At 42.6% G+C, this 25,092-nt stretch overlaps 1 protein-coding gene across 14 annotated transcripts in view; it reads right to left on the bottom strand.

The window, feature by feature from the left end:
• TSNARE1 (t-SNARE domain containing 1) overlaps window positions 1-25,092 on the bottom strand; it is a 684,473-nt gene that overhangs the window by 311,576 nt on the left and 347,805 nt on the right. For all 14 annotated transcript variants that reach the window (XM_037891908.2, XM_037891914.2, XM_037891916.2 and 11 more), the window contains 3 exons: window positions 23,683-23,773; window positions 15,662-15,736; window positions 12,709-12,765 (listed from right to left, as the gene is read on the bottom strand). In XM_037891908.2, coding sequence (XP_037747836.1) covers window positions 12,709-12,765; window positions 15,662-15,736; window positions 23,683-23,773 — 223 coding nt within the window. The remainder of the gene's footprint in view (window positions 1-12,708; window positions 12,766-15,661; window positions 15,737-23,682; window positions 23,774-25,092) is intronic.

Below are 25,092 nucleotides of genomic sequence, written 5' to 3'. Positions count from 1 at the left end.
CGGAAGCCTGCACAAAGCCAACTGCAGGGGGAAAAACTGCATCCACATCCCACACAGGCTGTGCATTGGACAAGGAATCGCTGGCACGGGTCAGCCTACAGGCAGCAGTGCTGGCTGTGGCTGCATAGTACCGTACTGTCTATATGTATACTCTGTGCACTGGGCAAGAAGGTAGGCATTAGAAGCAACATAGGCAAAAGCACTGTCCGAGACCCCAGTAAGGTCTGTATACAGATTGGGCAATGATTGCCTGTCTACACTCTTATATACAGTGGCCCCCTGTAAAATCTTTCCAGTTAGGCCTTAAATAACACCTTTCAGAGTAGCAGCCGTGTTAGTCTGTATCCTCAAAAAGAAAAGGAGGACTTGTGGCACCTTAGAGACTAACAAATTTATTTGAGCATAAGCTTTCGTGAGCTACATCCGATGAAGTGAGCTCTCTAAGGTGAAGTAGTCTCTAAGGTGGCACAAGTCCTCCTCTTTTTTTAAATAACTCTGTGTCAGTGTTTGCACTCTCCCTTATACTTAGCATATGGGGACACTGTAAATATTTAGGTAATTAAGTCAATTTACAAGTGTTATAGAGCAATCACTGACTAGGGAGGCTCACTAAAGTGGACACTATGTTATGTGACTGAGCCTAGCTCGCTAATATCAAGCCCCCATAGCACTGTCTTCTAATTAACAAGGCACATGCAGGCAGGCGTTTCATTTCAGTACATCACAAGCCACCCACACACCCCTGGCGTCACCATTTCCCAAACTCTCTCATTCTATGGGCTCTACATCTTCAGCGCAGAGAGAATAGCTGCAGGATTAAAGAATACAAATGCAAGCACTGACACAGGAAGGCAGTGAGTCTTGGGGTACTCATTTCAGACAAAACAACCTGTCATTCAGCGTGTGTGAAGACTCTGATAATGACTCAGAGACTGGGGTATGGGATGGGAGTGTCTGAATAAACTGGCTTAAACATCAAAGCACACAGACTATTGTGGAGGCTTAGCACAAGAGAATCGCTCTCTCGCTGCTCCTCCTACGAATGACCTGTTGCCTTTTGAGCTATCAAAAAATAAAAAAAAAATCCAGTCAGTGAATAGGAAATCTTTCGCCCATGTGCCAGATACAGACAGCTCCACTTTCCAGCTAAATCAGCAACCACTCCACCTGTGGCTATGATTTTTGGCAAACCCCACACATGAAGCAGGATAAACTATGGAAAGGAGTTTTATGGGAGATCGCCAAAGAAAATCCAGGGTGTTGTTGGGAAGCAGTATCCTTAATTCAGGAGAGGGCAGCTTTGTCCCCACAGTGTGTCTCTGGAAGTTCACCTTTCTATCTTTTGCAAATAATTCAGTTTTAAACTGAAGGCCCAGATTTGTAATGTTATTTAGGCATTGCTGTGTTCAGCATTGCACCACTGAACTGATTTAGGTGTTTACATCTCACTTTCAAAAGGTATTTACGTATTTAGGAGCTAAATCCCATCAACTGTCAATGAGATTTTGGCTCCTTAGTGTAGGGGTGGGCAAACTTTTTGGTCCGAGGGCCACATCTCGGTCTGGAAATTGTATGGCAGGATGGCTGGGGCAGGGGATTAGCGGGCATGGGGAGGGGGACGAGGACTCTGGTTGTGGGTGCAGACTCTGGAGTGGGGCTGGGGATGAGGGGATTGGGGTGCAGGAGGGTGCTCTGGGCCGGGATGGAGGGGTTCGGAGGCAGCTCTTGGCTAGGGCAGAGGATTGGAGCGCATGGGGGGGGGGTGAGGCTCCAGCTGGGGGTGCAGACTCTGGAGTGGGACTGGGGATGAGGGGGTTGGGGTGCAGGAGGGTGCTCCGGGCCGGGATGGAGGGGTTCGGAGGGTGGGAGGCAGCTCTCGGCTAGGGCAGGGGATTGGGGCGCACGGGGGGGTGAGGCTCCAGCTGGGGGTGCAGACTCTGGAGTGGGACTGGGGATGAGGGGTTTAGGGTGCAGGAGGGTGCTCCAGGCTGGAATTAAAGGGTTTGGAGGGCAATCAGCGCTGGGGCAGAGGGTTGGGGCGTGAGGGGAGGCTCAGGGGTGAAGGATCCAGGCAAAACTTACCTGAAGCAGCTCCTGGAAACAGTGGCCCGTCCACCCCCCAGCTCCCACGAGGAGGCAGGGCCACTCCGTGCTGCCCCATCCGCAGGCACTGCCCCCGCAGCTCCCATCGGCTGCAGTTCTCAGCCAATGGGAGCTGCAGAGCCGGCGCTTGGGGCGAGGGCAGCGTGCGGAGCCCCGACTGTCCCTGCTTCTGGGAGCCAGGTGGAGCTGCTGCACACACAGAGAGGAGCAAGGCAAGCCCCCCGACCCCGCTCCCCAGCTGGAGCACAGGAGTGGGGAAAGATCCCAACCCTGCTCCCCAGTGGGAACTCAAGGGCCGGATTAAAAGGTCTGATGGGTCAGATGCGGCCCGCAGTTTGCCTACCCCTGCTTTAGTGCCTAAATCCCTTTTGAAAATGCAATTCAGACACCACAGTCAGTGAGGCATTGCAATACTGTGCCCAGCAACATCTATATATACCTTTTAAAAATCTGGCCCAAAAAGGTTTGGACCATTGTGTAAGGTGTAAAACTGAAATCCTGATCATCTGTGTTCATTGGACTGACCCCATCACAACATAATTGTTAACTACCACTGATGAAAGAGGAGTTGACCCAAGTGTCCTGTTCAAATTCAAGGTCTGATACCAGAAATGCCATTCTGCCAATTTACATTTTCCCTGGAGTTTTAATGTGGAATACTCATTTCTTGACCTTGCTGTGCAGTGGCCCTGTGTCCTGTTACACAGCTGATGCCTTCTATCACAGAGACAGGAAGTGGAAGGAAGGAAGGAACTACAGGAAGTGGAGGATAAGTTGAATGGAAAGCAAGTGATGTATATAGTTCGTAAAGCACTCTGGCATCCTGGAACAAAGCTGTGATCATGTTGGCTGAAACATGTCCTCTGTCTAATACAAACATATATTTCAAACATAACAAAGAAACTACTTTGGGCCATAGTCTCATAGACTTTAATGACAGAAGGGGCCATTGTGATCATCTAGTCTGACCTCCTGAAAATCACATTCCATAGAACCTCACCTACCTCCTCCTATACCAGACCCATAACCTCTGTCTGAGTTGCTGAAGTCCTCAAACCACGATTTAAAGACTTAAAGTAAGAGAGAATCCACCATTTGCACTATACTATGCTATTCCACCACCTTTACCTTTATTTCCATCTTTCTTGAACAACACATACCCTGTAATACCTGTGCTTCAGTCACAACTACTAGACCCCCATGTTTCTGTTATCTCTATAATATCTGGTTTTACTTGCTGCACCAGCAGTTCTAGTTCCTCCATTTTGTTATCCAGGCTCCTTGCGTTGGTCTACAGATGTCTTAGTTGTTTCTGCTTGGCTTTTCCCAGATTCCTCGCCTAATTAGGTACAGTCATTCTACTGCCAGTATCGCCTAGCTGATTGTTAGTGTCATTGGTATTGCTATCCATTCACCTACCCTCTGTTGTTTCTTTCTCTATTGCTGTATCCTCTCTTACCTGATTTTCCTCCCACACAATGTTAGAAACAGGCATGGATATTGCATGAGTGTCTCTCAAGTGTCTCTCCTGAATTCCTAGTTTAAAGCTCTTTTAATCAGTTGTGCCAACCTCCATCCCAGAAGTCTATTCCCCTCCTTGTTCAGGTGGAGTCCATCCCATGAGAACAGTCCTCTGTCCATGAATGCCTCCCAGTGGTCAAACACCCCAAAGCCTTCCTTATAGCACCACTGCCTGAGCCATCTGTTGATCATCATAATTTTGTCTTGCCTTTGCTCTCCTCCTCTACGGACAGGTAGAACCCCACTGAAGACCACCTGAACCTCCATTTCTTCAAGCATCTTCCCTAGCCTGGCATAGTCTCCCTGGATGCATTCCAGTGAAAATCTAGCTGTATCCTTTGCTCCCACATTAAGGAAAATCAGTGGATTCTTTACAGCTCCAATTAGGACCCTCTTCGGCCTCAGGTTCACATCCCAAATGTTAACTCCCAGGAGACAGAATAGCCTTCTATTCACTGGATCAGATCTGGTGACAGGTCTGTCTGTTCTTCTTCTAGGGGGCTCCCAATCACATAGACCTGCCTCTTCCTGGTTCTGATGCGATTCCCCAGCCTTCTCTGTTCTGTTTTTTCTGGCTGCAAGTCCTCTTGTCTTTTGTTCTCACTTGCAGTCTTCTGCAAGTCATTATCTGTCAGCCAGAGTTCAGAGCCCCAGGAGATCTCCATTGACTCTTCCTCTCTTCTTGTAGGACTAGTCGCTCTTCTCTTATTCCTTGCCCTCCCACCTCTTGTTACTGCTTGCTGTACCCCGCTTTCAGTCTCCAACTCAGCAAACCTGCTCCTGAGCTCTCTTTTTCCTTCACTAGCCAGTCTTTTCCTCTGCCTGGTTCTTGTAGTCACACGCTTCCACTGGCCACACTCCTCACCCAGCACTCTACCCTCACAGTTCTCCAGTCCAGCTTGCGAGTCTTGAGATTTCCCTTCAACCTCTTCTTACCTTCCCTCCATCATCTGCTTGAATCCCCTTCAAAACTCAACCACAGTTTCTACCTGCATCTCCAAACCTCAGATCTTCTCTTCCATCCGCTGTACCAGGTGACACTTCATACAAATGAAGCACTTTTCAGGTACCCACTCCACGACAACATATGTGCCGCAGCTTCCACATCCACTCATCTTCATTGTCTCTTCCATTCCTTGGATCACTACCGCGGCTGCCTGTGCAGCTGTAATAGCCCTCCCTCCTAAGCTCCTGTCATGGAGAAAAAAAAAATACACACACACACAAACACCACATACATCCTCCGCCAGACTTCCGCTACAAACTCTCTGTTTCGAGCTCAGTTTGCTGGCTCCTCTGCCATGGGCTGGCTGCTTAGCTAGAAAGGTCCCCTAATCAGGGATGCCCCGCCCCTAATCAGGAAAGCCATGACCCCTAATTGGGGTTCTTTTATGATTAAAGGCTCTGCTTCTTTCACAGCACACAGCCTCCTACCAGCCCCTGCAAACTAAAAAACAAAACAACCAGCAAGCAAGTATGCAAACAAACAAACACATGCACTGCCCCTGAGGAATAGGGGCTTGCCTCCCTTCTCCTCTAACAGATTTAAAACAGGTCTAAATATATGAGACAGTCCACTTACGAAGCCTTTGACTAGAGATACTCTTTCCTATCTCCAAAAGGATTAAAAATTTGAGGCTGTACTTGGGATAGCTTTGTACTAACTCCAAGTTCCCTGAACATTTGCCGTATGCAGTCAAGCTTCTGTGTGACAGTTAAAGGGCTGGAAAGAAAACAAACAAAAACCAAAATAAAATGCAATAAAAATAAAAGGAGTGTAATTATGATAGCGTTAATTCAATTAGTTTCAATGGAACCCTTGATAGCTTTATGGGGAAAGTTTGGGTTGGGTGAAAGGGTTACTTTGTCTATCTGAAGAACTGAACACGGAGGATTCACCATCAAAGCCCATAGATCATTCACTCACTATCTCCTAATCAACGTCATAGCTAATCAGAGTGCTATAAAGTCTTCTATAGTCTGATCAGGTGACTGCATTAGTTTAATCAAGTCTTATTTCAGTTCCCAGTGAAGGGTCATGAACCAGAAGAAAATTATTCAATTAACATATTTCTTCATTATGGGGGTGGTTAATGATGAAATAACCTTGAACAGATGTACCAATTGACATTATATTTACTAGAGAAGCTGCAGACAATCCTGATTGCTTAAAATATACCAGCTAGCCCAAAACATTAGGAATTGGGGCTGATGTTAGGATGAGCCATTTGTTAGACGATCATAATAAAAATCTGTTCCATTTGTATGCAAAAGCTTTCTTTTTATCAGTCTCTGTGACTGTAAGAGGATGTTTTGTATTTAAAAAAAAAAAAACCCACTTCATGTCTATTCAGTTTGGATTCAGGATGAATATATCATTTTGACATAGCAATCCTGCAAAAAAGTTGCGATGAAAAGTACGATACACAGTAGTTACATTAAAGTCATTGTGGACATAATTTATATTGACCGGTCATAATGTATTTTGAATGTAATCTCTTTGGGGCCATTTTATTCTGGTTGTGTACAGCTCCAAGCACAATGAGGTCCTGCTCTCTGACTGGGGCTCCTAGGTGTTGCGGTACTACAAATAAATAGATAATGACAATAACAGGACAATAAATACCACAAAATTACCACAGATATTTCCTCTTCTAAGTATAGGAAATAAAGGGGCAATCCAAAGCCCACTGAAGTAAGCGGATTGACTTGAATGGACATTTCATCAGGTCTCAACTGCAGTACTTCACACATCAGGTTTGGCAAATATTGTCTTTTTAGACTGTGGCCACAGTAGAGGTATGATAAATTATGTATAAAGTCAATGGATGATTCTCGTTAAAGTTGAAGATTAAATCTTAATGTCCCAAATGAGAATTTTGTTGTATTCAGCAACAAAGAGGAATTTAAAGAGAGACGCACACACGCATGCATACACAAATGTGCAAATGCACAGGCGCACACACACAAAAGAATCACAACTCACACTTCCTGCAAGGGGGAAGTTCATTTAAAGCCGAGATAAATTGGTGTGATTTGCAGAAATAACCTCTTTACATGTAAACAGAGGTTTATTAGCCGTCTTTTCAAGAAATTTTACTTATTAACCCTTGAAAGGAAGGGTCAAGTAGTCATACAAAATAAAAACTACAAACAATTTTTTTGGCAACTGTTCTGTTCAGTGGTAGTAATTATCCTCTTCCCCCTGAGTGGGAAGGAGGAAATAAAGAGGGTGGCATTATACTATCAGAATTACAGTCATTTTATTTTCTAAAAACACCAGAACAAAAATGTGTTTCAGGTTTTTTTTAAACTGTCAGTTTGGATTTTGCCAATTTCTGGAAAAGTTCCAGTTTACATTTTATTCCTTATTTGTAACAAAGTTGTACTTTTCCCTTCCAAACTTTTCCAAGGATCAGTCAGGAAGTATCCATGTTGAGGGGCTCCATTATCAGTCGATTAATAAGTAAAATCGAGTTCATGACCAGTTATAATAATTGAAGACCCTGTGAGAACCTTGAGCAAAAGAAGGAGCCCTGAAGAGAGTTCACCTATGCAGAATACACTGGGGCTGCTGACATACTGACCCATTCAAAATTAGCGATGGTGCTCAATCTGGATCTGCTCTGGTCCACTTCAGTATAGTTGATGGAATGGCAGGGTACTTGAGAGCCCTTCAGCTTTAGAACTCACTCCTCCTTTTCATTCAATATAGCTTGTACTTGTTTATCTTCAGGGCACACTGCAGGGCACGGGATGCTGGGCTAGATGACCTCCTGATGTCCCTTCCAGCCCTAAACTTCTATGATGCTATGATTTATGGCACACTGCAAGACTCCTCTTTCAGTGGGTGTTTGGGGAAGGAGATGTTATATGAGAAGTAATAACTGAGAAGAACAAGATACTTTTCCTCAATTCTCCTTTGCTACATGGTTTAAAGAGGTACAGCCATATTTTGCGGCGTTGCTGCTGGCTTTTGTTTTTTACATTTGATAGTGTGTTTATGTGCCTGTTAAAGGAGTCTAGAGCTTGTGACCAACGTCTTTTGGTAGATATTGTAAAACCAAATAAGCAAACCAGAATACTTCATTAAACATTAATTATTGCAAATACCTTAAAAGAAAGTCTTTTGAAGTTTCACTTTGCATCCTTTAAAGCAGGCGTTCTCAAACTTCATTGCACCGCGACCCCCTTCTGAGAACAAAAATTACTACAGGACACCCAAAGCCTGAGCCCGCCCAAGCCCCATCACCCCAGGGGGAGCAAAGCCGAAGCCCAAGAGCTTCAGCCCCAGGCAGGAGGCCTGTAACCTTAGCCCCACCTCCCAGGGCTGAAGCCTTCAGGTTTGGGCTTGGGCTTTGGCCCTGGGCCCCAGCAAGTCTCAGCCAGCCCGACCCACAGTTTGAAAACCACTGCTTTAAATCATTGCCACCAGAGAGGGAATGCAAAGGAAATTAGTTACTTCCCAAAGGACTCTCATTAGGATTTTGGTAATTGAACATCTCAGCATGCCTGCCCACCAGTGCAAGTAGAAGATTGTAGGGATGCCATCAGTTTTCAAACCTGTTACAATAAATTGCAATTCCGGGGGGGGGATGGGAACCAACCCTTTGCATTATGGCAGCATTATCATGGAGATTTTTCCATGCACAAGCATCAGGAAATTCACTGTGTGATTTCCAAAACAAGCACAAATCAGCTCTCCTGCACATATGTTGCATTTTGTATTGCTGTACAAGGTGTTAACTTAAATGCCTTAAAATATGCACAATATAGTCGAGTTGCAGTTGCTGTGGGAACCATAATTTTTAATTTCCTGACTCCTGTGCAGGTGGCGGGGGGGGGGAATCAAGCATAACAGTCACTGCTTTAACATCAGCAAGTTTTATACATTTAATTTCTTTTGTATATTTTAAAGAGGGAGAAAACAAAAAGATCTCAGATGGATTATAGAAGCAAATATAGGCACACACACAAGTTCAAAGCTGATCTGAGCATGTCCATCAGGGAATTGCACATACAAGCACACGTACCTCAGGTATTCCTGGCACCCAAGCTGGGCATATGCAAATCTGCGTATGTACACAAGTCTGTTTTGAAGATGTGGGCCTGTCCGATATGAATTTCCACAAAAGGACATTTCATAACCACCATTTCACATGCATTGAAGTAAAAAGTCACCAACTTTAACTGGCAAAGTGTAAGTTATGAAGAAAAGGGACTTCCAGCTGAGACATGTTTAGCCCAGCCCCTAAAAGCTCAGCCAGAGGGAAAAATCTCTTCTGCTTCACTTAGTAAACATGCTATCTTTGAACCTGGACAGTCCCAGTTTGTGTCTCAGCTGTGGTTACATACAAGCCAAACATCAAATCATGACAAGCATGAAATCCCGCCACGAACTAGAGGACTCTGCCAACTGGTGACATCCACTCCAGTGATTGACTGTGAGATGTCTAACACAGCAGCAACATAGCAGTAAAACAAATGGAACGTTTATTTTTAAATTTTTCACTGTGTAATACAAACTGGATTCTTCTGGTATCCATGATGCTAGTTCCTTCCTTTGGAAATCTATTCTGTCCTGATAACATTTCTCAACTTATTTATAAATCACTTGTCTGGAATTTTATCTTTGTTGGGCAAATATTTCACTGTCATCCACAAATCAACTGTGATTGATCTGCAGTGGCAGAGCTGGCCATCTTGGGATCAACTCTGCAAAGGGCTGAGTACTCTCCAGGAATGGCTGGTTCAGATTTTGAATAAAGGTGCAAATTATTTCACCAATCCTCATTAAAAATCAATGGTCTGATTTTCAGAGAGGCTGTCAGCAATGCTCCTGTTAAGTTGAATATAAGCTGTGGACACTCAATATGCCTGAGATTCAGATCAGTAGACTGTAGCCTGGTGATGCCTCCAACGTCACAGCTTATCAAGGGGACAATATCTTAGGTCAGCTTAATTTTTAGTCCCGACTGGAGCCAAAGAAATGGCCCTTAATCCATTTAGATCCTTAACCGCAGCTTTGAATAATTTTCTTGCTCACCATTTAAAGCACCTAAAGCTAATAAAAGTTCTCTTGTGAATATTAGACCAATTCCGCCAAATTACTGGGGTTTTAAGGGCCAAATCTCAATCGAGTGATTGTTTAATATTGGCTTTTGTCGGTTCAGGATTTAGTTTATGAAGAATATGTAGCGGAAGCAATTCTGATAAGATCTAACAGTTACCTATTTTCTTTAAAAGATGTGGGTTAAAATTTGCTTTCAGTGATATACAAAAGGCAGTGTGGCTACACTGATGAAGTAGAATGTGGCCCAATATGTCTAATATTTCTGTCCACAAAAGATCCATAGCTGGTGTAAAACAGGCTAGCTCCATTGAGGTCAGTTTAGTTTAAACCAGTCCAGGAAGGCATCCTTAATTTAAGAAGGACACTTAAGCATGTGTTTACCTTTAAGCAGGTACTTGGATGGTTTCTTGACTTAGGGTGTTAGTTTCCACCAAAGATATCATATTCACAATGAGCCAGATTGTATTCCCATTGTAACCAACAGAAGTTTGTAGATTGACTTCAGTGGAATCAGGATTTGGCCAACTAAGATACAAGAATATGCCCTTGCGATCATGTACAATACTCTGTCCATGACTGATCACCATTTGCTGGGGGAATGTGGGGGAAAAAAGACATCACAAGGCAATAAACACATAACTTAATAACACAATTAAAGTATATTCATTCCAAGGTGCAAATAGCCAATGGAACCATTTAACAAGACAGTTTTATCTGAGATTAAAGAAATACACTAACACCTCAGCAAACTAATACCAACTAAGTTACAACAAAGTCAGACACAGAATCTTAATTATTTGAAACGTGCAAATTAATATGAATTTCCAGCCCATTTCTTTTCCATAGTTGCAGGATCATCTGTGAATCTATCCCACTCTCCACAACAGCTCCTTAGCAGAGATGGTCAATTTTTTTTAAATCAGATGCTTTTAGACATGAAAAACGCCATTTCACAAATCCAAAGTTTTATGCAACAACAAGTATGTTTTGCACAGAAAAAAAAGAAAAAAAAAAAAGAAAGAAATCAATTCTCCATTGGCAAAAATTGAAATGAGGGCTGCCTGGCTAGAAGATTCCTGTCAAATTTCACTCTCGGTCAGTTAAACTGACAGAAGCTTTACTCGGGGGTGCCTGACGCTGAGCACCCTGACTGTCTTCTGGCCTCCCCCCCACCAGATCCTGGAGCCAGAGAGGGCAGTGGCTCTGCTTTCCTGATGCCTTGCCCTTCCCTTTCTCCCAGGGGGGCCAGAAGTGTAATTGTCAAGAGCCTTCAGGGCAAGCAAGCTGGGAAGCTGAAACATTCCCTCTCAATCCTCCTGAAATGGATTTTTTTCTTGAAACCGTTCCCATGAAACATTTCATTTGTATGTTGGCAAGATTTTTTTTTTCAAAAATATGAATATTTTGCAGGAAAGGATTTCTGTTTTCCTCACAGCTCTATTCCTTATGGATAAGCACCAGTGCTATTAACATACAGAGATGTTAAACACGGGCTGGATGGAGTTTAGGAAGCAAGGCGGTCAGAGCTCCAACTAAGAACAATAACAAGGGAGGAAAATGTGAATTTACAGGCAAACTGGAATCTCTTTCAAAAATCCCTTGAAGGAAACTTTAGCGTCCCTTTTTCAAATGTAGACACTTAAGTGAGGAGTTGAGTATGGTGCTCTGGTGTTCCAGTATTAGTTTTAGACACCTACATGCTCTTCTGAATGCCACCATGTAGGATTTGAGGAACAACTTCATTTTACATAACACAAGAACTAGGAGTCACCCAATGGAACAAAAGGAAGTATTTCTTCACACAACACACAAGCAGCCTGTGGAACTCATTGCCAGGGGATGTTGTGAAGGCCTAAACTACAATAGGGCTTTAAAAAAAGAATCAGATAAGTCTGTGGACGATAGGTCCATCAATGGCTATTAGCCAGGATGGCCAGGGATGCAACACCATGTTCTGAGTGTCCATAGCCTCTGTTTACCAGAAGCAGGGAATGGGCGACAGGGGATGGATCACTTGATGATTACCTGTTCTGTTCATTCCCTCTGCAGAACCTGGCATTGGCCACTGTCAGAAGACAGGATATTAGGCTAGATGGATCATTGGTGTGACCCACTGTGGCCGTTCTTATGTTCTGGGTGTAACTCTACTTAAGCCACTGGAGTTGCATTTAGGATGAATTTTGCTCTGGGCATCTAAGTCCCTTTATGGGATTGGCTGGTGATTAGTCATTTTTTGATATATTATGTTTAGTAATTATCAAAGCACTTAGAGCCTGGGAAAGGCACTTTTAATGCATATGTGTAAATACATAGGAGAAAGTAAAATACATAAATAATGTAGAGTAGGGGTATACCTATATTGCAATACAACGCCTCTGGCACCAAGTCTCAGAATCAAGGTCGGCTGACTTCGGCTCAAGGGGCTTGGGCTGCAGGGCTAAAAATAGCAGTGTAGACATTCGGGCTCAGGCTGCAGCACAGGCTCCGGGACTCACCACCCTCACACAGGGTCTCAGAGCCCGGGCTACAGCCCAAGCATGAATATGTAGACTACAGTTTTACGGCCCTCAGCTGACCCAGGCCTCTGCAGGTCTTTTATTGGAGGGTAGAAATTCCCTAGAGGACAGCACCTTAACATTGAGGTCTGAGATGCAGTATCAGCAAAATTCCCTGCTCGTAAAAAACAGTTAGACGTGAAAAAAATCTCCTCAGGAAAGTCCATTTCTAGAGACATTTCAGAGTGGACAAAACAGTAGAAAGCATATGGTGGGGAACAGACCTGTATTAGCCAGGGACTGAACAAGATAATTCAACATTTCTATTTTTTAGGATTCTTCGATCATTGCCATCTGCCAAGGGTGACACATGCAACTGAATGATATACAATTTTGAAAGGAGGAACAACCCCATTGAATTCAATGGAGCTACTCAACATCAGTAAGAGGATTACAGACTAGCACTTTATTAATGCTTGATTTATCGCCCTCTAAAGTTCAAACACACATACCTACCTGTTTGCTGCTTCTCTGCCCCGTTGGAAGCAAAGCTTTGGACTTCTCTGCTATTTTCTGCCAAAGAAGAAAAAAAGGGATTGGCGTTGATGCATCAGTGGTCTAATATTGTAGGGAGGAAATCATATTAAATTCTTTTTTCATTCACATTACATTTAAAAAAAGAATAGAAATTAAAATAACCCTGTAGTTTAGCAATGGAAAAACTGCCTTGAAGAGGTAGACCTTTCAGGAATTAAGTCATTTAAGCTTCAAGCATGACAAGGTGACAAAATATGCATTTAAGAAAGGACAGTCAGGACGTGGGTAAATAGCAATTTACCAGCCAGTTCAGCTTCCTGCCGCAACCGGGCATTCACAAAATGCAACGGCTAATTTTGGCACTATGAGATTTATTTAAAAAGTCACATGCACAGCACAGATGGAATATGCTGATGAACATGTATCTAACGACAAACAAACCCATTACACAGATATTTTTGACTTGTGAGTTAACGAGACAGTGCTATCTCATTTAGACCCAGCACTTAGATTTTTGAAACAGAGGAGGAAAGGTTCTATGAAGAGACATATGAGTAGAAATAATACAGTGGCATTGCTATTATATATACACACTTTAAAGGCTAATTAGTTGGGGATTGGTCCTGCTTTCAGCAGGGCGTTGGACTAGATGACCTCCTGAGGTCCCTTCCAACCCTGACATTCTACGATTCTATGGAAACTTTTTTAAAAAACATTTTCCAGCAGTGTTGGAAACCCAAACTAACAGCCTGCCTCTAATGCAAGAGAAACAGTAAGTGAATCTTCCCAGTCTACTTCCACCATCACATGCAAAAAAGTAAACTGTGTCAATGGTGTAGTGTAAATAAGGGTTTTTAAAAAAACAATAAATGCTTTCAACTTCAATGATATAGTGTGTTATCAACAAAGGCCCCAATTCAGCAAAGCACTTAAGAACATGCTTGACTTTAATGGGTCTTAAGCATATCCTTACAACTAAGCACATAATTAAAGTGCTTTGCTAAGCAGGGATGGGACAGCCCACATTTAAAATTAAGTACAAGTTAAAGTGGTAAATCAAGGCCAGAGAAAGAACTAGTTGTTATTCAGATACCTGACTTTTACCCTGATGGTACCTCTTTGGTACCCATCAGAAATATAACTGGTTTGTGTGTGTGTTTAATAAAAATAAATAAAATCCCATTACATCCTCACAGAAAGCGTCTTGTATGCAAGTGTTAGGGCTGGATTGTATGCTTCAAATATTTCATTTGCACAAAATCCTCCTTTTCCCAACTTTCAACACAAGCGCATGGAACTCCCATTGAAGAAGGGTAAGTAAGGAGCTCAAGTTTGGCCAGGCTGCGCTTGAACAGGATTTGGAGCACTCAGGTAGATGCCTCATTGAGTATGGCTGGCTAGGGCTTTTCCCGATAAAGTGGCTTTTTTGCTGGGAAATGCCAGTTCGTTGAAACGGAAGCGTTTTGTGGAAACGGTTCCGTTTCAATGAACTTCCGCTGAAATGCCAGGTCGCCTAGCGGTTTGCTGGGGAGCCCAGGCTTACACAGTCTGTAGCTCCAGGGCAACACTCCCATGTTGACTCGGAAGACCTGGGACACCTGACTTTAGCAGTAGCTCCTAGATAGGTCTACACAACCCACAGAAGCTGGGTGGAGAGACTCGGGCTAGCAGGGTTCACGCTAGCGCTCTAAAAAGAGCTGTGCAGCTGTGGCTTGGGCTCAGGATCGGAAGCCCATCCTCCCTCTCAAAGCGTCAAAGCCCAAGCTCCAGTTCGAGCCGCGACTTCCAAGTGCCATCTACACAGCTATAGTTAGAGCGCGAGTTCCGCCAGTCTGAATCTCTTGACCCAGGCTGTGAGGCTCAGATACAGCCTCAGGCTATTGGCTTCCAACTCCGCTGCAGAGAGTCTGGAAGCCTGGGGGCCCTCAGCTCTGGGGCAGACTGCATTGTGCAGCTGCCCCAGAGTCAGGGATCCTGAAAGCCCAGGGAGTCCCCTTGAGCCAGGGGTAGCTGGCTGCTCTGTTTCAAAATAACCAAAAGGAAACATTTCAATTGTTCTCAAACAAACAAAAAATCCAGAATTTTCTTTCTGCAGGAAATTTCAAAATTTCTAGTCTTCGTTCTGGTTTGAAATTAAAACTTTTCTTTAAAATGTCAGAATCTCCTGTGGAACGGAAATTCCGAATTTTGACCAGCTCTACCTCCGAGGCTGTCATAAGTGGAAAAGACGATAAGAAACAGACAATAAGAGAAAGGACAGGGCTGGGGAAGTAGATTTGTGAGTCATCAGCATAGAGATGACTGGTGAAACCTTGCAAATGGAGACGGTCACCCAGGAATAAGGTGGGAAGGGAAAACAGAAGGAGAGGATTGGCTTTTGGTTGCTTTATTTAACAGTTTGAGCTGCTGTAGTATTTTCTATTCAGGTATAGGCCTCTGGAATCCTTAGGGTCTTAAACTTTTAATATAGCAAAGCTGTCAAGGTAGGTCAATGTTTAAGCCTCACAATGTTGGACAGCGTCCCTTTAAATCGCATAGGTAAGAGCAACACTGCCCACTAAAGTTTCTTTTCCTCTTTCAGCTCTCCTAAAGCCATGCAAGCCATCCTGCCGCTCTTGTGGTACCCTACGCTGCACCACGCTGTGATGCCGTTGCAGTAATACAGCTGCCCTGACATTCAGCCAAGGCTGGATGGAGCCAGTTTATCAATAAATTATTGTCTATGTTGCTATTTCACTAAATGTTTTGCAGTATTTCCAATACACTGTGCCACAAAATAACAGTACAGATATGTTGCAATAATCATGCTATGTAAGACCTGAGACACCCTGTTGGCCAGTTCCATGCTCTTGGGAGTCCATAGTTCCTGTTGATCAACATACTTCCAAATCCACACATCAACAAGTGAAAGGAAGTGCGGGAGCCCTATTACCTTTTGCACGGCTCCATACCGCTGGATGGCATCAGACAGCTGGTTATTCAACCTGTCCAGCTGAAGTCGCTCTTGCTGTATTTAAAAGACAAAAAGTAAAGTAAAAAAATCATTACTAACCAATAAAATGGCCGACAATTCAGCAGAAAGTGATTGTGTATGACCTTGAGCAGTGATCCTGCAAGATCTCCTAAGCTAAGCGGCATTAGATCTGCTTGGTATTTGAACAGTATCTGAATTACTAGAAATACCAAGGTGCTACAGCAAGTTATTTTGGCTAGTGAGTAAGGGGATGCTTTACGCTTTGAGTTTTCCATATATTCGCCTATGTATATACTAAACAGGACTGATTTTGCTTAGTTTATGCAATCTAGCACTTAAAAGGAAAGAGCTGGACACTATTGTTGGACAAATAAACTAGACCAGAAACAATACAAGAGAAAATACAATAGGGAACAATCATAGACTATTTGTCTCCTAGAATACTTTATTATCTATTTAATAAATAGACTATGATGCTCATCCATGTGGTATCTGGACTACATGACCTAAAAGGCCTTTTGCATGTCTAATTTCAACAGGCCAAATCCCGAAGCCCTTATATTTCACTCTGACATTACTAAGGCCTAGTCTAAAGAATAAACATTTGCTGGTAGGGAAGTCGCTTATGGGTGTGATTTTTATGACATTTTTATACAAGCAAAAGCCTAATGCAGATGTAGTTATACCAAGAAAAAAAGTATAGCTTATTTCACTCAGGAAACTGGTACAATCTACAAGGGCAAAATTACTTTTTTGTCAATATAAGCTGTATAGTTATACCAGCAAACCTTTCCTAGTATAGATCTGACCTAAGGCAAATTCCCATTGGCGTCAGTGGGAGTTTGACTTCAGGCAAAATCTGAGTAAAGACCTCAGGTTTTATCCATCTGATTTCACAGGAGGTCTGTCTGACATCATGACATTTATTTTAGGGCTGGTCAAACCATATTTGAAGAATACATTAGTAGATAAATTTCACCAGTACTCACAGAACACCATATTCAGGAAATATGTTTTGCAGCATTCAATCAGCAATATTATTCAGTGAGTATATAATGTGATGAATATCAGTCAAATTTGCCAAAAACGCCGAAAAATGCCTTTTCCGCTATTCGGCCAGATCTAATTGATATGAATTATCATGTCACACTAATGATGCTAAAGTCAAGAAATCAATAATTGCAATTCTTGTTACAAATCCCCATATTCTCCTTTGGGAAAACAAGTATTTGTTCTCAAGCTGCAAAAAATACAAAAAAAACCCAAAACACAACACCCAACACTCTTTATCCATTATACAACAAACACACAAGACGGTGCGATAATATAAGCATATTGAAAATGAAAAGCAAACATATTACAGCATGATGCTCTAGACAGCACATTTTAATTCATGCATTTAGTTAATGACAACACATCTACAGAAGAGATGTTATCATGGAACAGACTGTTGTAGCCTGGTCTCCTGCAGCTCCTTTTTAAATGCCAAGGCAGACCCCAAATGTCTTTAATGCCGGGGACATTGATTCTGGGAGAATGAATGTCACATCAAAAGGAGTTTATCTGGATGATGACAAATGATTGATTTGACCATTTTGTCTGATGGATCATTCTGTACTCGGTCTGTGCTATGCCATTAATAATCATCTTCATTCTGATTGGCTTAGGGACAAAAGAGTTCTAATCAGAGGCCGGCTTGTCTATACATTTACCGACATGCTGGGAAGCAGGGAGTCCTCAGTAACAAGCCCTCCTCTCTGGAATTCACTTCCCTGGGACATTCGCCTTAGTTGAAACCCAACCACATTTATGAGAGAATACGAGATGGAACTCTTTGCTCAGACCTTCCCTCTACCTGCCATTCTGGAATTTCTTATTTTACTATGTTTCTCTCACTTTAAAGTCAGGGGTCACTGAATATTTGTTCTAGTATATGGGAAAGTTGCCTTTCATATTTATATCTTATAAAGGACAATTAGTACAGTGATGAGTACCTCACAAATACTTGTAATAATACAGAAATAATACTAATAAAATGATGCTAATAAATACAATAAATAAATGACAATAATAACAACAATACTCTCCTTGTAAGAATAAACGGATTTATGATTTTATTTTTAAACCTTCTTCAGCAAATAATGGGGGGCCATACTCCACTCTGCTTGATAAACACGGCTTCTCCCAAAAACAATGAGGAGTCCTTGTGGCACCTCAGAGGCTCCCATAACTTATACTGAATATACTCTAAGCAGCATTGAGAGACTTAGTAATGGATAACATGACAGTTGCAAACAATGTGCAGCTTATTTTTATCACAAGCAAACACAGCCCGACAAGAGCCAAGATAGTCTTTGCTCACCATGGTACCCAGAACAAGAAAAGCATTCTCCCTTATTCATGGGCTCAGTGATTGAAAATAAAATCTCTAGTCATTAAAATCTGTTTTCTGGTAGCAATATTGTTCAAGTCCCTCCTTTAGACGTTAGCTATTTGGGGATAACTGGAAAAATGAGTGCTTGGTGATGGACATTAATGAAATTCCAAACACAGTCCCCGCCACCCACCGCTCCTGACTGAGAACTTTGCAACTTTGCAATCCACCACCAGTGAGGACTAGCAGAATATCACAATTAGCAAGAAGGGCTGGATGAAAAGCAGAGCCATCAGCACACATGGTTTCAGGCCCCAGATCACTGCGGGTGTCTCCCCACCTAGTTCCAGTTCCCAGGTTGTTTAATCCACCCCCGGTAACTGTTTTGACCAAAATCCATCCAAACCCAGTCCTGCACCCATTGGAGTCAATAAGAATTTTATCACTGACTTCAAAGAGAGCAGGAGCTCTTAAAATTAGGTTTTCAGTAAAAAAGGAGGCCTCAGCCAGCAGTGCTCTAGTTCAATGGGCTGCAGCATTATGGTTCAAAGATTGAGGGTTTGGGACCAACACTATATTATTTTTTTAATCAGTGTGTGTGTTGGATCATCTTCCAGAAACCATCAGTGGTTCAGAAGAGTACTCTGAACCCTTGAAGTTTGCATCTTAAAATTCAAGCCCCTTGTGGGCTAAAATATTCAGGTTTGCATAGGGGTATGTTGGGAGAAAGGGAGGGGGCGTCATTAAAAAAAACTATAGTGTATTACAATCACTGCTCAAAAACATCTAGCAACTTTGTGCATGTTTTAGTGTCTCAGACATTGCTGAGGAATAGGGCGGTGGATTTTATAAGGGATGGGAGATGCATTATTAAATTATTAAAATCACTTAATAACAATAATCACATCTGGCTCTTACATCACATTTCTCATCCTGAGATTTCAATGCACTTTAGAAGATGGGAACATGATCCCCGTTTTAGAGATAGAACACCACCACTTTTGAACATGCTTTACAAACTTGGTTTCAGAGATATTCTCTGCCCTGAAGAACTTATCTAATGAGACCATTCAAACCTAACATTAGCCCCATAAGAAACACTGGAACCTTAGCCTGACCCAGTGTTAGACAGGGGCTTTTCTGTGTGAGCCCTTTAATGTTGGTTAGAGATAGCCCCAGCATGACTGTGTGTCCAGCTAGATCAGCAACCTGCCTTCTCTCGCATGGATCCAGTCACTGGTCTATCTAGACCAGAATCTTTATTCCTGATATACTATGAATTCACCCAGGTGGGCCTCCTGCCTCCAACAATTCCAGTCAATAAATGATGCTTCAAAGGAAGGTAGGAAAAAAACCCATAATGCACTTGGCTGGTGGCACATCACTGTTGGAAAAGAAAAACTTCTTGTGCAAAGCAGTACACAGAAAAATGGATCAGAAGGGACTGACCATAAAGCTTTAAATCAATGGAAGGTTTCTCACGCTAAAAGAAACTTTACAAGAGGAAAACTTTGGAACACTATCCACAGATTCCTCTAGAGTGACTTAGAGACCCAGCAACCAATCCCTATCAGAGCCATCTGTTTTATATAAGGGACAAAGTCTACAGGATTACATCAAAATTTGTAGGTTAAATTATTTAAGCTACACACTGTTATAAAGGAAGAGTGAAAAAAGATTTGTTAAATTAATTGACCAGGGAGAGGAAAAGTTATTATGTGATGTCAACACAGAGTTGTGAGTTTATTTCTCATATTACCATAAACGTTTGCATCTCTTTTCCTTTCTGCTCTTAAATATACTTTCTTTAATTTAAAAACTTTACATCCACTACAGTGAAGCCTGTTCTGATCATAGCCTCCTCTGCTGGAATCCACCTGGGCTTCAAGGGCTGATAATGACATTCAAGAATAATGACAGGTTTCAGAGTAGCAGCCGTGTTAGTCTGTGTTGCAAAAAGAAAAGGAGGACTTGTGGCACCTTAGAGACTAATACATTTATTTGAGCATAAGCATTCCACTAAATGCATCCAATGAAGTGAGCTGTAGCTCACGAAAGTTTATGCTCAAATAAATTTGTTAGTCTCTAAGGTGCCACAAGTCCTCCTGTTCTTTATTCAACAATAAGGCACTGCTAATATTTTTCAGCTGGCCTTATTTGACTTCCCCCTGGACCCAATTTGTGTTGCACAAAATAACACGGGGATCTGCAGAGAATGGCCAGGACATCACATCTCTATAAAGTCAGTGAGGCACCTTTTGTTTCATTCCAGCCAGCTTTAATCTGGCCATTCAACAGCCCCACAGTTCATTCTCTCTCTGACAAAGGCTACCGCGACCCTCGCTAGAGTATTCATTTGCTGGTACATCCTTTTCTTTACCACTCAATACAGGCAGGCAACAGGAAGAAACAATGCTTGTGCTCCTTCATAAAACAACGTGGAGTTTTACATTAACACGGCTTCAGCCCCTTAGGGAATATTTGGACAAACCCTGAGTTGGGCAGTTCAACTAATACTTGTTCTAGATGGAGGGATACTTGAAGCAGTGTCTAGGAAGGATGGAAACATGGAATTCTGGAGAACACCAGGGAGGGAGGGAGAAGACGCAGGGATAGTTTGGGGGAGCAGCAGCCCTGGACACTACAAGGAGGGCAAATGCAGAGTGGGAGAGAATGTCATAGGGGAACATCAAGGAGAAGCGACTGTAGGGGTAGGGAGGGAGCCGAAGGTGCATGGGTGGTTTAACGGAAGGTTAGGTAGTGAAAGCTACAGGAAGAGCAGGTGTGAGGAGAGCACAGATTGCTGAGAGCACACCAGGAGAAAATCCAGTAAGGGGGAGGTATGGCTCATGGGTCTATGCTCTAGTAGTGTGGGTAAAGGACTAGAAATTGAGAGACAGGGATTATATTCTTGTTTTAGCTACTGAATTACTGTGTTACCCGGGGTCTGTCATTTAATAAACACTCAGGTTGATTCTGTTCTCCAAGATGAGCACCAAAGGTGCTTAAGCAAACTAAGCCATCATGGGGTAAAAGGGAAGATCCTCTTATGGATCACTAACTGATTAAAAGATAGGAAACAAAGGTCAGGAATAAATGGTCAGTTTTCACAAATGGAGAGAGGTAAGTAGCAGGGTCCCCCAAGGATCTGTACTGGGACCAGTGCTGTTCAACATATTCATAAGTGATTTGAAAAAGGGGGTGAACAGTGAGTTGGCAAAATTTGCAGATGATAGAAAGATATTCAAGACAGTTAAGTCCAAAGAAGACTGCGAATAGTTACAAAGGGATCTCACACAACTGGGTGACTGGGCATCAAAATGGCAGATGGAAGTTAACGTTCATAAGCGCAAAGTAATGCACATCAGAAAATATAATCCCTACTATACATAGAAAAGGGGTCTAAATTAGCTGTCACCATTCCAGAAAGAGATCTTGGAGTAACTGTGGAGAATTCTCTGAGAACATCCACCCAATGTGCAGTGGCAGACAAAAAAGCTAACATAATGTTAAGAACCATTAAGACACAAATAGATAATAAGACAGAAAATATCATATTGCCCCTATGTAAATCCATGGTACGCCCACACCTTGAATACTGCGTGCAGATCTGGTCATCTCAAAAGAGATCTATTAGAATTATATTAGATATATTATTATATTAGATATATTAAATATATTAGAATTCGAAAGGGTAAAAAGAAGGGCAACAAAAATGATAAGGGGGTATGGAACAGCTTCCATATCAGGAGAGATCAAAAAGACTGGGATTGGTCAATTTAGAAAAGAGATGAGTAAGGGGGGATATGATTGAGGTCTATAAAATCATTAATGGTGTGACGACAGTGAATAGGAGGTGTGGTTTAACCCTTCACATAACACAAGAACTAGGGGGTCACCTAATTAAATCAATAGGCAGAAAGCTTAAAACAAACAAAAAGGAATGCTTCTTCACACAACACACAGCCAACCTGTGGGACTCATTGCCAAAGGATGTTGTGAAGGCCAAAAGTATAAATGGGTTAAAAAAGAACTAGATAAGTTCTTGGAGGATAGGTCCATCAACAACTATTAGCAAGATGGTCAGGGATGCAACCCAATGCTCCAGTGTCCCTAAACCTCCAACTTCCAGAAACATCTGGCATGGACCACTGTCAGAGACAGGATACTGAGCTAGATGGACTATTGGTCTGATCCAGCATGGCCATTCTTATGAGCACACAACAAGCCCTGGCCTATTCTCCAATGAGAATGCGATGGGCCAAATTCAGCAGTGACATAAATGTGGTAAGTTATACATTAGAAACAACTTGGTCAGAAAATGAGTGTAAGTGGTAAATTGTTAGAAACTGCTGGACAACCAGTAGGGGTGTAACCCACACCAATCTGGGGGAGTCAATGGGAGATGCACCCGCTTATGTTAGGAGCTTCTTCTCCTTCTCCCCTATGTCTGATGTAGAGCAGCAACTATAGTTTCACCTGAAGTTGATCAAGCCAAATGGCTACATCAGGGGTAGCAGAATTTATTGCGGTAATGCCTCCTTCATATTTATAAATCGGGCAGGAGGTAGCGATATGTTCGATGGTCTGTTGTGGGGAACCACACTTGCACACTGGGAAGTTCTTGATTTTCAATTTGTGCATTAGATGTCTGCTTCTGCCAAGGTTGGTTCAGATTTGGTTCAGAGTTGACCAAGATAACTATGGAAGGTCAAACCCAGGAACCTTCGGCATGGGATCCAGCACAAGATACTTATTTTTAAAGTCTTGTTTAGCCCAACCTGCTTTCTGATCATAGCCTGATTGCATGTGGCTAAATAAATGTTCCCAGAGAGGCTTGCAGGACTTATGACATTGCAGAGGGCATTATCAAGGTCTTGATGGACAGGGGCTGAATATGCCCCTGCGAAAATTGGGGCTGTCATGGTATAAATTATAATATGGTGAGGAATTACTTTAAGTTACAAAGTGAGGCTTTGAACCCATGTCTCCCCCATCCTGGGTGAGTGTTCTACCTACCGGGCCACTGGGTGTAAGGGGACCACCAGCAGCATCCTTTGTGTGAGTTTCAGCATGCTCTGATTTTCCCCTCTCTGCCTCTCAGTATGTAAACTGAACATATTTGCACTCAATGAATGCCACACCATGCAACTGTCACTCCTTTGTCACTTACATCCACTTTCACCTATTTGTAGACTCACTCGTACCCAGTGTGAAATTTGCTCCTCTCTTGACATTATCACTAACTAGTGTCTAGGGACTTCCATGGGACCTTCCCCTGCTACTCCAGTTGACATGTGGGCTCTTAAGTTTTAAACACAGTGTAGGAAAGAGCTGGGATTTCACTATGTGACTATAGATTTCTAATTTAATGAGAGCCAGCCTCAGGAGAGAGCTCTTTCCACAAGTCCTCAGAGGTCCCTTGAATCTGTTTTGCAATGATGATTTATCGAGGCAGCATGCAATTCAACACTATCACTGTATCAAAACAAAGAAAATTATAAAGATACCGAGCTCAGCAACTTTAAGGCACTTGCTGCCCACCACTTATCTTTAAAAAACAAAACCAAACTTTTATCTTAATGGCATCTCAAAAGGCACATACCCTAGATGAGCCTCTGACAATCTCAGACAGCTGCTTGATAGCTTTGGTGCTGGTAGTAATGGTTTTATTGGTCTCTTGCTGGGTTGCATGCCTGTAGAAAAAAAGAGACCATGCAAATTACAATTACAATTTAATTTTATAATGACTCACTCAAATAACTCTCATAACACACTCCTGCTATAACACCAATATACACACAGGCTATGCTATGAAGCTGTGATGGCAGGTATACATAACAGAAGCAGCAACATGAAGGTTGGATAATAGTAAATGTTAGAGAGGGGATCCAGCAAATGGTCACCTGTTGTAGTCAGCAAGAGATATGGGTTGGGATCTGTGGTTTAACATGGGATGGTGCAAAGGGAGTCAGTGGTGGGTGGAGGGAAGCAGACAGACTGTTACATATAGCTGCTTTGGCAATAACAAAGGAGGAGAGGAAGGCTGAACAGAAAGAGAGAAAAAGAAAAAGAGGGTCGAGAACAGAAAAAGATGTGATGAAGGAGCTAGACGAGGACGAAGTCGGTAAGCATGAGGTTCGGTATTCTGACCTGTAATTTACACCAAGAGGGTACTACCAGTTGGTAAGGTGCACATAATGCAGTTGTGGGTGCAGGCGGTTAAATATGCTAGCAAGAAGCAAGACTAATCCATTCTGTTATCTGACTCTCCAGTGGGCATGATTATTATTTCTTGGATTTACTGAGTGCTGACAGCCTGCTCCCTGCTGCGCAGTGCAGAGGGAGACACAGAGGGCTACATGAGGGCATTGCCATGGAAGATCTAGAAGACAGATTCTGTATCAAGCAGTAAAAGTAGGTCAGGATGAGGTTTAGCAGGGGGATTTAGGCGCTGCAATGCAACTACAAGGTTAGGCAACAGTTGTGCGGTGGTTTTGTGAATTCCAGTGGCACCTAAATGTTGGATTTAGGCACTCAAAGTGGCAGTTAGGTGCCTAATTCTCCCTGATGACACTAGTCCAGACTCCGCCCAAAGAAGTTTAACAGCTAAATCAAACAGGGCTGTCAGCAGGTAGATATTAATCCCAACCCCTCACTCGTATTGTATTGCTCATTTCTGCTGGAAGGGTGAAGTCTTATTAAAAGTTGGGCAGAAAGGTGAAAAACAAGTGCATAAATTACACGTGAACAGAACAATTACTTCTTAAAAATAGGCTTCCAATACCTTACTGGTTATCCAACGTAATAGAAAAACAGAGAAATCACCTGAATACATGCACAGCAGATCACTACATGAGGCTTAGAAGTCATTTTTACATGGCCATATGCAGCCATTTTTACACGGTCCTATGCAGCCAATCTATCAAGTTAGTAATCAAACGTATCATGTTTGCATTAGAAATACAGATCCACCTATTATCTTCTCTACCAAACTCAAGCAGAGGAAAAGGCC

The sequence above is a fragment of the Chelonia mydas genome, chromosome 2 (assembly GCF_015237465.2).
Source record: "Chelonia mydas isolate rCheMyd1 chromosome 2, rCheMyd1.pri.v2, whole genome shotgun sequence".
Classification (NCBI taxonomy): domain Eukaryota; kingdom Metazoa; phylum Chordata; order Testudines; family Cheloniidae; genus Chelonia; species Chelonia mydas.
Note: the sequence above shows the minus strand (reverse complement) of the source record. Positions and strands in the feature narration are given on the sequence as shown.